Source organism: Polistes fuscatus, unplaced genomic scaffold, assembly GCF_010416935.1.
Source record: "Polistes fuscatus isolate 324 unplaced genomic scaffold, CU_Pfus_HIC Scaffold1, whole genome shotgun sequence".
Classification (NCBI taxonomy): Eukaryota; Metazoa; Arthropoda; class Insecta; order Hymenoptera; family Vespidae; genus Polistes; species Polistes fuscatus.
Genome location: NW_025112997.1, coordinates 5,010,431 through 5,025,002, shown reverse-complemented (window position 1 = coordinate 5,025,002; position 14,572 = coordinate 5,010,431). Strand labels below are relative to the sequence as shown.

General features: G+C 30.9%; 1 protein-coding gene across 2 annotated transcripts in view; it reads left to right on the top strand.

The window, feature by feature from the left end:
- The first annotated feature begins 10,927 nt into the window (after window positions 1-10,927).
- The window catches only part of LOC122514354 (cyclic nucleotide-gated channel rod photoreceptor subunit alpha-like), an 89,223-nt gene continuing 85,578 nt past the window's right edge, over window positions 10,928-14,572 (top strand). Inside the window, exons 1-2 of one of the 2 annotated variants that reach the window (XM_043631302.1) lie at window positions 10,928-11,076; window positions 11,384-12,027. In XM_043631302.1, coding sequence (XP_043487237.1) covers window positions 12,019-12,027 — 9 coding nt within the window. In that variant the 5' untranslated portion in view covers window positions 10,928-11,076; window positions 11,384-12,018. Of the gene's footprint in view, window positions 11,077-11,383; window positions 12,028-14,572 lie in introns of those variants that run through there. The other variant, XM_043631240.1, reaches the window with a different exon arrangement.

Below are 14,572 nucleotides of genomic sequence, written 5' to 3'. Positions count from 1 at the left end.
TAAATACGAGAGCGAGCGTTTCGAAGGATAATTTGCTCGCACGAGGAAGAGCGTATACGCGCGCGTGGTCTGTGGCAATAAAAAAAAAAAAGAAAAAAGAAAAAAAGGGGTAGAAAAAGAAGAAAAAAAATATATTTAATCGTGTTATAGTTAGGGAAGGAGTAACAAAATGTTCGAAGTTTACGGGGGATCGTTAAACGCGTTATACGCATCGTTTGTAGCACATCCCCGTCAAATATCGTTATCGTAGGTGGGAAAAAAAATACGATGGTAGTGGAAGAAAAATATGATGATATGAAAGAATATATATATGATATAGACGCAAGTTTAAGAAAAATTCTTATGTTTATTTATAATAAGTATTGTTTTTTGTGAGTGAACTATAAAAAAATAAATATTTTATTCATGTCAAAGTAAATACAACAAAGTATTGCAAGACAGGGATAGTGTCTTTATTATACTGCTAGCGAACTTACTTTTTATAAAAATTTACTTTTTAGCAATGCATTATATATATATTTTTCTTTTTTTCTATGTAACGAGAAGAAAGAATCTCGTATTACGTTTAACATGGATGATGATAATGATGATGATGATGATAATGATGATGATGATGTTCCGTTCGGTTGTTTTCGGTTGGACTCGGCTCGATAGAGGGTAGTCAAGCAGGTGGTTTGTTGTTTGTAAGTACGCCATGCCGGTTCTGTCTATTCGTTTGTCCCTTTTTATGGGATATCTTTAAGGGGTAGTAATACTATTACTAATATTACTTGATTATTTCTCACTTATGACACTTCGCAAAATTGTAAAAAGAAGTCTTTAAATGTTTATTTGGTTCGTGGCTATATTTAATAATCTAATAATAGATACTCTTAAGAACGTCGTTCTTAACAGGTCGAAAGAAAACGACGTAACACGTTTAAAAAAGATTGTGCCAGGTACATCTATGTATAGCTGTATACTACATGTGTTTAGAGGTGTAAGTAAATACACGAGTTAGGTGATGTATTTTTAGGAACTTTCTTAGAGAAACAGAGAGAGGGATGAGAGAATAAAATGAGGGAGAACGAGTGAAGGGGAAGACGTTATCTGAACGGCTAGTAGCGCGAGACCACAGTGGCTAACATTGATTTTCACGGAGGTTGGGGTTCTCGAAGGCCACAGCTAGAATGGAAGCTGCGGCCTTCGATTCTCTCTCCATTCACTACCCCTTGCTATTTTCATTCTTACCCTTCGAGCCACCCGGTTATATTATTTCTTTTCTCTCTATCTTCTATCTGAAGTCGTAAGAAAAAAAAAGCTTCTTAATTGGTTAGTTTAATTAATACTAAACTTACCAGTTTATGTATACATCTTTACATCCTAGTTGTTCAACATTATCGTGGTTTTTAATTCAAGTTAGAGTTATTACTATCGAATGCTGATAATTTGGTTCAAATAATAAATTAAATAAATTTTAAGATATATATATAATTAGAATAGGAAATTGAGATATATCATTTGATCCGTCGTAACGATATGGTTTAGTGTTAATAATAGAAATAAAAAAAAGAGTAAAAGTAGAAGGGGGAGGGGGAGAAAGAGGAGAAGGAGAAGGAGGAGGAGATACGACGACGTTTTTAGATTTGTCTTTTCGGGATGGGTGTCGTTGAACAGTATCCTTCATAGGAAGGTATTAAAAAGGCGGGGGAAATCAGTTCTCCTCATCTAGCGTTCCAGTTTTTGTCGTCATTATTCTTCCCGCTTGGCAACATTCTAGAATGGCTGACTCGTTCGTCCTCGTTATCGTAATTAACGTTCTTCCAATTTTCCTATATTATTGGTTGCCGGCTGGCGCTGGCCATTTGTAAATCGTTATTCGCTCGACACATTATATTATCCCTATGTTCAAAGCTCGCGTCCTTATGTTACTACGTTTCAACAAGATTTATTAATCGTACATAGTGAAAATCAATTGTGGATTATTATTCGCTACGGGTTAGATATTTATCGATAAAACATCTATTAAAGATGTTAAATAAATATGATGGGATAAGGTAAGATATAAGAGAAGAGAGAAATAAATAAGGATTTATAGTAATTGATCGATCGATCGATCGAAAGACCAAATCTTTCTTGCTCAACAACTAATTTTCCTTTTGTAATTTGGTAATAAGGATAGTAGTAGCCAGAGTTTAATGAAGTTTGCCTTGGTATTTAACGACAAAAGGTAGATAGCTACGCAAAGCCGAAGCTGTTGCAGACTTTAGATCCCTTAGTTTTGAAGTAAATCGTCAAACCTAACGAACTAACCACTAAAGTGGTGGTATTAATCTTCGTCGGTTTTGTTCACCAACAAAAACCTTCTTCTCTCTCACTCTCTCTCTTTCTTTCTTTTTCTTCAAGTATTTTTTTCTTTTCTTTTCTCTTCTTTTTTCTTCTTCTTCTTTTTCTTCTTTATCTTCTTTATTCTTTAATTTCGCTCATTCTCCCTTTCTCTCGGCCTTTTAATTATTCCTTTCTCTGCTAGTTAGGTGCTTTTAAACTACGCCTCGTTAATCCTCTTGACGAAACTATTTTCCTTTTCTTAGTGCGTTAACCCTCGTTACCTTCGTCGCTTTCGTTGAGCATCATTTAAAGATTTCGAATCGAATGAGAGAACCAATGGTTCAGTTCAGTTGAATTGACTAAAGAGAGAGAGAGAGAGAGAGAGAAAGAGCTTCAAGAGTGTATTTGTGTACATATGGTTGAACTACCAAGATTCGATAGCTGGCATCATCTGTTCGGTCTTTGAGTAAAGGGGATTAATCATCGGAGTTTCTAATAAATTTACTGCGTACACGTAAGATTATCCAAAATCCGGACGTAATTTCGATGATAAATTACGAGCTACGACATCACTAAGGGATTCTGAAATTCTCATCAAAAGGATTAATCCTTAACATCATATATGTTCTCGTTAAATTTTGGACAAATTCTATTTTAATCGATAGCAACAAAATTACGATAAAAAATCCCAGACGTAATTTCGATTATAAGTAATGAACACAATAATTCGTAGTAAAGGATTTCAAAATTGTCATTAAATAGATCTATTTGTAATACGTTCCTGTTATTGTTTGAATAATTTTATTAAAAATCAATAGCAAAATAATAAAATAAATTTAGACGTTAAATAAACGTTACGTTTGTACATATGTTCTTTTAGACGATAGAAAAAATTTACAGATAGTAACAAATATATGTATATATAGTTATAGGATGCGTGAACAGAATGCATGTATGTGTTAAGACCTAAAGTAATAAATTTACACGCAATATAGGTGAAGGTATGACTATTTTTCTAATGCATTTGATTGCATTAGAGATACCTATGCAAAAAAAGAAAAAAGAAAGGCGTCACTTCAATTCGTTATCCTAAATAATCTATCTCAAAAAGACACGATGACCCTTTGTTACGAGCCAGTCATAAAAGTTACGAATATAGTTTATTTTTGTGTTTATGATCGTGTACGAACATTCAAGAATTTATCTAAAGCCTACAATAGTCGAAGAATTCTTTTTAAGTAAACCAACAACGGTTTACCGCTTTTTCTTCTAGATCTTATTGTTAGTATGACCAACTCATTCACCTCCTCAGTGGTAGGCTCAAAACTTTTTAACTCTCCCCGCGGTGGTAGATTCAAAACTTTACAGCCCTCTTCTTCTTGGAAGGTTCAAATCTTTTCAGTCTTTCTTGTAGTAGGTTCAAAACTTTTCAGTCCACCTTCCCCCTCCCTCCTCAACCTCGTGTTAGGCTCCGAAACTTTTTTTTTATCCATTTGCGTATATTTTTTCTATAATTTCTTTTTATCGAATTAAACTGTAAGCAAAAATATAATATAAGAATACACGTGAAACACACTTTTCCCTTTGTTTTCTTGGAAATACTTGAGTATTGAGTTTTACTACTCGCACAATGTATGATCTTGATGGACTCCTACAATTGTGTAGAATTTAAAAAAAAGTAATGTTTTGTGAAAGGTTCGTTGTAGATATGAACATTTCACGTTTTTCGTTAGACCGTGTGTGTCCTGTGAATAACATTTTATTTGTTATAATTAAATATACAAATTATATTTTCTTTTTATTTTCCAAGTCTTTTCTACGAAATACATATCTACGTATTTCTCTCTCTTTCTATATATATATACGATTGAACCACAGCAAGTGTATCTATAGACTACAAAAGCTATTTAGTTTTTGTTGAACGAAACCGCACTGTCGCATACCTGCTCTCACCGCTTGTATTGCTAACCATTTGTGTTCAGGCCGAGCATTAACTTAGGAATGAACTTCTCTCTTTCTCTTTCTCTCTTTAATAGTATATACCATCAAATATACTACTATCCAGGTAGGAAGGGGGGTTGTACGAGTTATCCTTTCGTCGGAATTTTAGTCCTCCCGTGCGTGCGGATTTTCCGAACATTTCTCAGTAACAAAGCGAGTTATATACATCGAGTTCGAACTATTGGGAAAATTTAACCTCTTAGTCGATATATATATATATGTTGACGTTACTTTGCGAAATTCGCTAATTCGTGAAACGATCAACTATATCCCTGAAATAACTATACTTGTCTATCTGTTTAAATATTAAATGCGACTGACTTTGTAGTAATTGTTAAAAAAAGGAAAAAAAACATCTAGGCTAAGTTCCAATTACACAAATGTTTCAGACAGTTGGATGCAATAGAAAAAACGTCCGGAGATAGGATAATACAAAGTTAGCGAAAATTTGATGAAGCGGATGCAACTACGCGTAAATCATTTGACACAGGAATCGTAAAAATGTTCCCTACACGCGTCCCCCATTATTCTTTCACTTTTTCTTCAATGAATATTTATCTTCCCTTTCCCTTAACGTTACGTTTCATTAAACGGAAGGATTTAGTATATAAATTTTATTTCAATTTGTCAATAATAATTATAACGAACGATTAATCAAAGCAGATCTTTTTTTCTTTCTTTTTTCTTTTTCTTTTTTTTCGAAACTATCGTGTTTTTATGAAGTGACAAATGAGTTTTTGTGTATATAGTATGTTTGCAGTACTTTGAAACTTTTAGGTTAATCGAACTTTCGATCGAGCAACATTCATTGGGTTATCGAGAACGAATTTGTAATTCAAATTGTTTATGTCTCTCGTCATTCTCCGTATAACATACGATCTCGATGATAGACCGTACGGTACGACAGAACCGGTACGACAATACTTTCGCGTATATCATGTGCAAAATTGTAAACAAATGAATGCACACACACACAACACACACACACACACATACATACATACACCATATACACGCGCGAGCGCCTATTATACATACATATATGTATATACAGTAATATTGATGATGTTATTATGAAAAATATTCTATACGCATGATACACACATCGTATAAAAATATAATTTTCTATTATGTTTTTCTTTCGTTTCATATTATTACTTTATAAATATATTACAATGAATATATTTGCATGAGTTTGTTCAACAATAGATCAATACCATTTATTCAGATACTATTGATTCGTATCAAATAATTGAATAAATTGTTGGATGACTGTAGTACGAATAATATTATATCTTTCGTTACTCGAAGAAAAATTAAACGAAACTTTATTTTATTTTATCGTTGGCGATACCGATTTCCTTTCAATGAAAAAGGAAAAAAAAAGAAAAAACGAAGAGAAGAATTACTTTTCCTGGATGATTTAATTAAAAATATCGTTAATAATCTTATTCGGTGTTGGGTTGAAAAATTGATACGTATTGTACTAGAAATAGGAATTATATACTTTTTCTTGTTTAAACAGTTTTTTTTTTTAATGTTTATTATTAATTTTAAATTAAAAGTTATGTGTTATACATACATAAATATAATATAACGTTAAAATAATATAAGTATAAGTATAACCTTAAAATGTATTTAGTACGAATATTATTTTCGTTATATATGCATACGTACATATGTAAACTTCGGAAAGTCATATAAACAACAATCAAGAAAATAATTTTAACTGGCTTTCATGGAGGACAATGATTCAGTTTACTGTTGGATTTCGAAAAGTATAGTACATCGAACTTATATTCCGTGCTTTTAGACCACAATATACATTTCTTTCGATTAATTAACAATTATTTAAGGTATGTCGAACATTTTAATATACTTTACTAATATTTTTGATTGTTTAAACTAATATACATTTTTTTTAACGTTCCTACCCAATGATAACTTTCAGTTTATAATTTTCATCTCGTAAAAAGATTCAGATCGAAATTGTTTAATATAATAATACTAATGTATTTTTAAAAAATAATAATACTAATGTATTTTAAGTAATAATAATGTATTTATTTCTAAATTTTCTTTATCTTAAACACACTATATCAATAGTTTTTTCTTTTTTTAAATTTAGTAAGCGTGTAACGTTTTACGATTTTAAAAGAAACTCGTTTCATGTTTATTAAAAATAATAATTTAATATTAATTTAAGAGAGAGAGAGATGAATATATTATTGATCAATATAATATTATTATTTTACATTTATTTTATTAATAGCTATTTCCCCCCTCCCTCCCACACCCAAAAAAGATTAATACAAAAGTTTAACGCATTTAGATATAATTAGAAGTATGTATTATATAAGAAAAACTTCTAACACATTGGCTATTTGATTGTACGTTTTATTATATAATATTAAAAATAAATAACAAGATATCAAGGAGAAACGATTAAAAATAATTGGAATACATGGAAAAGTATTTTCGTATATTTCTTATAAGATAAGTTACATGTTTCATCGTTTTACAAAATTGATATTAAATATAAATAAATAATCGTATATATATATATAAGGGATGAAAAATAATTGGAGAATTTAATAGGTAGGAAAAAAAAAAGTGTGTGTGTATTATAAGAATAAAGGTAATATGTTTCTCGTTTTATAAACTCGTGACACTTTATTCTTCGATCTGAGATAGTTTCGTTGGAAAACGAGGAACGGTAATTGGTTCGTTGGAAAGTACGTTGATCTAGACACGAGCAGTAAAACTTTTATTCGAGGAATCTCTTATCTTTCATTCATTCGTTCGTTCTTTCGTTCTTTCGTTCGTAGGAAAGAACAAAAGGAAAAGATCAGGATGAAAAGGGGAATATCATGGAATTGATACTTTTCTCGTTAAAAACAGAGAGAAAGAACTATTCGTTTACCCCCTACTATCGATTCAATTTAAACGTTTACGATCGTTCCAAGAGAACGAACATTATGAATTAATGTTTAACATCAAACTTTTGTGACAGTTTACGTATAACCGTCGTCTATACGATAATGATAACTCTTCAATATAAAAATTTTATATACATATTACATATATATATGTTTTGTTGTTACGAGTAAATGCAAATAATAAATAAAAAAAGATATGTTATAATATTTTTTTCGTTCCTATTTTTTTTAAAACGTAACATCGGAAGCAACATTTTTGTTTCTAATTTAATACCAAATCAAATCGCGCGTGATTAGTTTAAGGTTGAATTCAATTTAACTACGACGACGACGACGACGACGACGACGATGATAGAATTTGGTCTACCAAGAAAAAAAAAAAAGAAAAGAAAAGAGAAGAGAAGAAAAAAAAAGAAGAAGGAAAGAAAACGTAGACGATATATTTCGTAAAAGTTATTTCGTAAAAGATATTTCGTAGAATAAAAATTTTTCGTAAGAAATTCATTCCCTCTCCCTCCTCTCCACCCCCTACTTTTAGTAAGAGCTTTTGTATTTTCGTAAATATTCGTAAGAGTATTCGAAAATGAAAAAAATTAAAAAAAACAACTTTCGAATAACAATGCAGTAGAGTCTATCAAACAAGTCATCACCGTTACGAGTTTTTTCTCTTTTTTCTTTCTTTTTTATTTCTTTTATTTCTTTTTCAAAAAACTAACGGGGCATCGTGATGCTTTCGTTGTAAATAAAAACCGTTCTACAGATACGTTAAGTTAATAGGACAACAAAAAAAAAGGGATGTTCTATCTCTCTGACGTATTTTAATTCTTTTGCCCCGTTGCGATACGCGCGGATCTTCGAAATTATTTTTGAAAAGACTCCGTCTCTTTTTTTCTTTTTCTATTTCCATTTAGTTATTACTTTATTTTTTTCGATAGATTATGTCCTTATTCATATCGTATGGAATATTTCAAAGCATTCGATCAAGCGTAAAAGCACTTTCTGTATAACTTACCCAAGTTCTTCTCCCTACTATCTTACACAATAGAAGTTGGTGGTGAATACGCGTACGTATCTTTCCGAACATGCACGGATGTACGCATGCATGCATGCGTGCATGCGACTTTAATCGTTTCGCTGCGGAATGCACAGAAAAAAATTGCTCTCTCCGCACAGCAGGCGCGATTGTAGAAGATTGTCCGCGCGGATAACACGATACGTGAGTCGTCATTCCTAAAACGGTGTGCCGAGCCAATTATGGATCACATTATTTGATTATACGAAAAAATCTCTGCACAAGAAGCGTATGCAGCTAACGCGTCGAATACAAACGAATTAACGAACGCCATTATTTTGCAGTTATTAGTAGCAAAAAATGTAAAACAGATGCACGGCGCCCATAGGCGTTATTCGCTCAGGAGAAGCGTCTATGGTTGAGCGCCTAAAGGCGCTGTTCGCAGCGAAAGGTTAAAGAACGTGCACCGCGTGCATATTTACGATTAATCTCATTGCGTACTTTTTCATAATATATTCGTTTATGTATTGTATTATATAATATATATATTATAATATTATTAATTATATATAATATATTCGTTTATGTATTGTATTTATTATTGCATTATGTATTATATGTAAGAATATTTAAGATTTTCTTCCTTCCTTTCGATCTATTTTTTTTCTTTTCTTTTCTTTTTTCTTCATTCCGCACCAGTTTTTACGTTAGTTCTTTAATAATGTTTTATGCATTATTCAAGTTTCTTTTTCTTTCTTTTTTTTTCTTTAAACGAAACTGTTTTTGGTAGGGGTTATCGATGATGCTTTAAGCGACACGCAAAAATAAAAGGTTTTTGATGGAAGCGCGTTATTTGAATGGTGGATGAGAAACCGTGAAATATCGATCGGTGGGGGGGGGACTTTATACTTGCTTGACATGTTAAGGGGAAATACCGGACAGCAGAAACAATTTAATGTTTTATAAAGACACGAAAATTGATAACGGAATGATTGAAAAAATAAAAGAAACCATGTTTTATTAGCATAACGATAATAGATAGTAAGTGAATAAAATGTGCACAGGAAAATCAAATTCAATTGAATCGGAGTCGATTGAAATTTATTTCACACTTTTTTACGATTGAATCTTTTCTTTTAGAAATGGGAAAAATATGTCAGTAAAAGAAAACAAAGTAGTAGTGGTTTCCAATACGCGTATGCGGAAAACAAATAAAAACATTTTTATGAAGCGAACAGTATAAACGATCGGACAAAAAAATTATTATTAATCTAATAATTCAAATATAAAATTAACAATATTATAAAAATTTGAAGAAGTGCTTAACTTCGAGCTCGAGTGATGGGTTTCACGCGTTTTTCTTTTTTTTATTTTCTTTCAAATTATTCTTTTTCTTAATATTTAACGCACAATAAAAAATGCGAATAAACCTGAACGCATGCGAATTTTTCATTCGTCCAAGTAAAAGAGCTCTCTTTCTCTCTCTCTCTCTTTTTTTCATCTTTTTCTTCAATCTCGGATTTTTCCTTTTATTTTTTTTCTTTTTCTTTTCTAAAATAATAGACGCATGCCAGAATAACAAAGCATTTCGCTAATATAGCTCTACTTCAGTAGTACAATAAAAGGTGACGCGTTCAGAGAAAGAAAGAAAGAAAGAGAGAGAGAGAGAGAGAGAAAGAGGCGAGCTTTGTTTTTCTCAAAAGGAGAATTAGTTGAAAATTGCACCTTTCGTTTGCTGCGAAATTCACTTGGATCAGTTCCGTCCATCAAGAGTAACAAACGAAAGAAAGAAACAGAGAAAGAAAAAAAGAAAAGAAGGAAGAAAGAAAGAAAGAAAGAAAACTATTTCGTACCTCCAATTATTGTGAAGCATCGTGGAAAAAATACTCGTAGTTTAATGTGTATCTTTCTTAGCGTGGAACCTCTGATAATGTTTATAACGAAAATCAACGTTTACCGGAAACGTATAATATTAACTAACGAAAGAAATAGAATATCAAAATATGCGATATATATTTTTGTTTTTATTTTTGTTTTATTTTGTACGAATAATTCTAGAATTCTAGATAACGGGAACGATTGTTTTTCTTTTATTTTTTTGTTTCTTTGTTTTTTGTATTTTTATTATATGAGTTAGACTTTAGATTGGAGGATCAAATCGAAACACCTATTTTGGAGAGATATTCTGTCGTATTAATGAACATGCCGGATATACGATTTCATTTCACAAACGTATTTTCAATGACATTCGTCGAGGGAAGTTTAACGAGTACGCTACGAGTTCGTTTTATCGTTACGCTAAAATATAACGTTATTGCATTTTGTATCTTTTTTCTTGCCTTTTTTCTCTTTTTATCTATCCTATTTTTATTTTTCTTTATTATCGCACCATGCATATATTTTATTATCAAGAAAAAGCACATACACACGTGCACACACATGCATACATACACATTGATATAACGAAACTGGGGAAAATTTAAAATTCGAAGGGGTGGGAGAAGGGGGGGGATAGCAGAAATTGAAAAGTTAAGTTTCAAGATAAGTTGTGACATTTGAAAATATTATGTAAGATCTCATAGTGAAAAGGGGATGGGAACGGGGGTAGGGGTGGGGCAAACGTATTCCCGTTTGTCTTTCATCGTAATAATTGCTTTCTATATTTCAGGGAAAGACAGAGAAAGAGAAAGAGAGAGAGAGAATTAAGTTGAAAGAGTATAGCAGAGAATAACGATATTGGTTCTATTGGATACCGAGAGTACCGGCGTACCGTATCCTGGTACGCCGGAAGGTATTTCAACGAGGCTACTACGAACGGTCCGTATAACAGAAACGACTTGTTGTAAGCTACAGTAAATAGAGATAAATTCTTTGTCGATTCTTTTGTATATTATGTTTCCTTTTAATATCGTTTCAACGATTAACAATTAATACTTTTGTTTTTTTATTATATTTCTTTCATTCTAGAATTTACTTACATTTATTCGTTTGCTTTTTCAATTTGTCTCGATTAATAATATTTACACCTGTTAAATCTTATTAAAAAAAAATACAATTAAATTTATAAGAAAGGTATTAGAGAAAATCGATTTGAAAGTATATAATTTCATTTTTATAATTACAGATGATCGCAGTAGATAGAACAGTCGAATTTTATTCGTGATATTTAAGTTTACCTTAATAAAATAATACAATAGTGATTTCCAACGTGAGTCGCACGTTCCGCAATGAGTAATTTGATTTTGAAGAAAGATAATCGAAGGAATTAATTGTCAATGACGACATTTTTCTTTTCCTCTCTCAACTTCAATTCTTTTCTTTATTATTTTTTTTGTTCACTAATGCAACGTTCTTTGAAAGATTGTTTATATCAAATTAATGATCCTTTAAGTTTTCTCCAGAAAATACGCTAATAGAAAAAATTCATTTATCGAATGATATAAGAATTATTTGTCATAAACATGAAGAGTAATATCAAGATTTTAAAATTAATAATAAAGATTGTTAATCACATTTGTAAAACATATTTTCCACAAAACTTTTGTATCGATCAATCGTTTTAGATCGTTAATCTGTTAAGAACGTGTTTGGAAATGTAAGGTATTAGGCGCAGTAGTAGCATCAGGTATATTTGAATCGCAAGTAGTTCAACTCAAGATAGATACCAACGATCAATGTAAGAAGAAGGGAGAAGCATTACTTTGAAAGAAGAGAAACGAGGGATGTTCTCTCAAGCAGTCGCCAAGGATTATCGATGCGATGGCCACGGTAAAAGTTTCTCTTAACTACTTCTAACACTTCGTGATGGATAGCCTTGAGTGTATGTGAGAGAAAGAGAGAGAGAGAGGGGTGGTGAGGGTCAATGAAGGGAAGGAAAGAAGCTTTTAAACGCGTCCATATAAAGAATATCGCATGTTGCTTGCATGGGGGAAAAGAGGGGGAAGGGTGAAAGGGATAAGAAAAAAATGTAATATCAGTATTGGTTTGCAAATCGGACGATCATTTTAAGCTCGTATTTGCTATAACTAATATTGGCGAATTTCGATTCGGTTTTGTGATATATTTAATTTAGATGATATCTTTGATATATACGATAGTGTTATAATATATTTGTATATACGTTCGGATATGTTGATTAAAATCGAAAACAATAAGCAAGGTATATATATATATATTTATATATATATATTTATATACACGTTGAAATAAAGAGATACAGTTAAATTGATATTTTTTTGTTTTTAAAACCATATATAACATGTTACTCTTTAAATTCTAATATAAATTATAATTTCGTGGAAAGAGTAATGATCGATACGTTTGATACGATTGATACGTTTGATATGTTTGATACGTTTTGCCGAACGAATTTAATAAACGAACGAACGGATGAATGAGTGAATGAATGAATGAATGAACGAACGAACGAACGAATGAACGGTTGAACGAGTGCGATGGGGGTTTTAATTGGAAGCTTTTGGTTAGTTTCGTTTGTAAAGTGAAATGTCTAAAATAAGTTTATTAGTAAAGAGATTTTCGAAGAATCGGTAAGAGGTTTATTTTGCATCTTTATAATTCGAATGAAAGTACGAACGAATGAACAAATAAACGAATTAACGAAATGTAACGATCGTTATGAACTTGTCTAATGGCATCATCGACCTCGTGGACAAGATATATATATATATATAACCGGAGGTGAACATTTCTAACGACACTTTCATACTCGAGTCAGCTTCTATTCCTCACGATTCCCTCTCGATTCCCTCGATGGTACTTATCTCATGAATATTTTATAAAGTTTCGTTCGACCGATACAGGGATCTCTCGATTAGTTATGCATCGTTCGTGTATCTTACTTAGTCTTAGATTTATATTTTTGCGAAATGTTTCGCAATTTTATTTCGATATAAAATGTTCATTATTTAAAGTAAGATACCAACAAATACGATTCACATACGATTGGGATACGATCTTTGATATCTTTGAATATATTTGATTGAATATGTTTTTTGTTTTATAAAAAAAATAAAAATAAAAACATCATCATTACATCTTCTCTCCGTGCATCTTATCCGCAATTTATATTTTCGTGAAATGTTTCAATCTTATCTCGACGTATAATGTTCATTATTAAAAGTAAGATAGCAACAAGTACGATTCATATATGATTCACGTACGATTCACATACGATTGGCATACGATCTTTGATATCAAATATATTCGGTAAAATTTTCGGTAACTTAAAAAAAGAAAAAAAAAAAGAAAGAACTTTGGCTCAACGTTGTTAAAGTAGTATAACTTTCGCGCCGATTTTTCATCCGATCTTTCGAATCACGCCAGTTTATAATCTGATCATTGCGTACTTAACAATTTAGAATACTCTCTCTACCTCAAAGAGAAAATGATTTAATTTTTTTATTCGATTCCATTTCATTCATTTCATATATACATACGGTAGCAATTTAACGAACCGGAAAAATAAATTCTAAAAATATTTAAAAGAAACCAATGAGAGTGTACACATGCACGTACAAAAGAAAAAAGACACGAATTTCGTAAATTACTTTTATTTAAAATATAATTACTTTTATAAAATAACTCTAATAATAAAAAAAAAAAGAAAGAAACAAAAACTAAATAACTAAACGTGTACGTGGAGTGTGTCGATAAAAGATTTTGCAGTACGTTTTTGAGAAAACATTAAGAGAGAGAAAAAGCGTATGATATTGAAACAATATAATAAACCCTCTAAAAATTTTTCATATAAACAATATGTCAAATATCATCCTCCTCTTACTCAATGTGAACATATTCATATATCTAAGAATATCGTCATATAATCATGACAATTGAACGACATAGGTCGATTATTATATTTTCCAATAAGTCATATAAATTTATATTATACTTTTTCAATGTCATGAATCTTTTCATATTTATGAGATTGAATATATGAAGACCAGATTACATATTCAAGAATTGACCATAGAACCAATTGACGATAAACAACTTTTAACATATTAGTATTTTTTTCAAAAATGCTCTCTACATTCTATAAAATAAATCCAGTAAAAAAAAAATATCGGTTATATTAAAAATTGATATTATACTTTTCCGATGTAATAACTATGAGTTTGAATATATGGTGACCAGATTACTCTATCATATTAAATAATTGACCATAGTCAACAATTGACCACAGAACCAATTGACAATAGACAACTTTGAACGTATTAGTATTGTTTTTCAAAAAATGTTCCATATTCTATAAAATGAATCCAGTTAAAAAAAAATAACGGTTGGCGAGTAA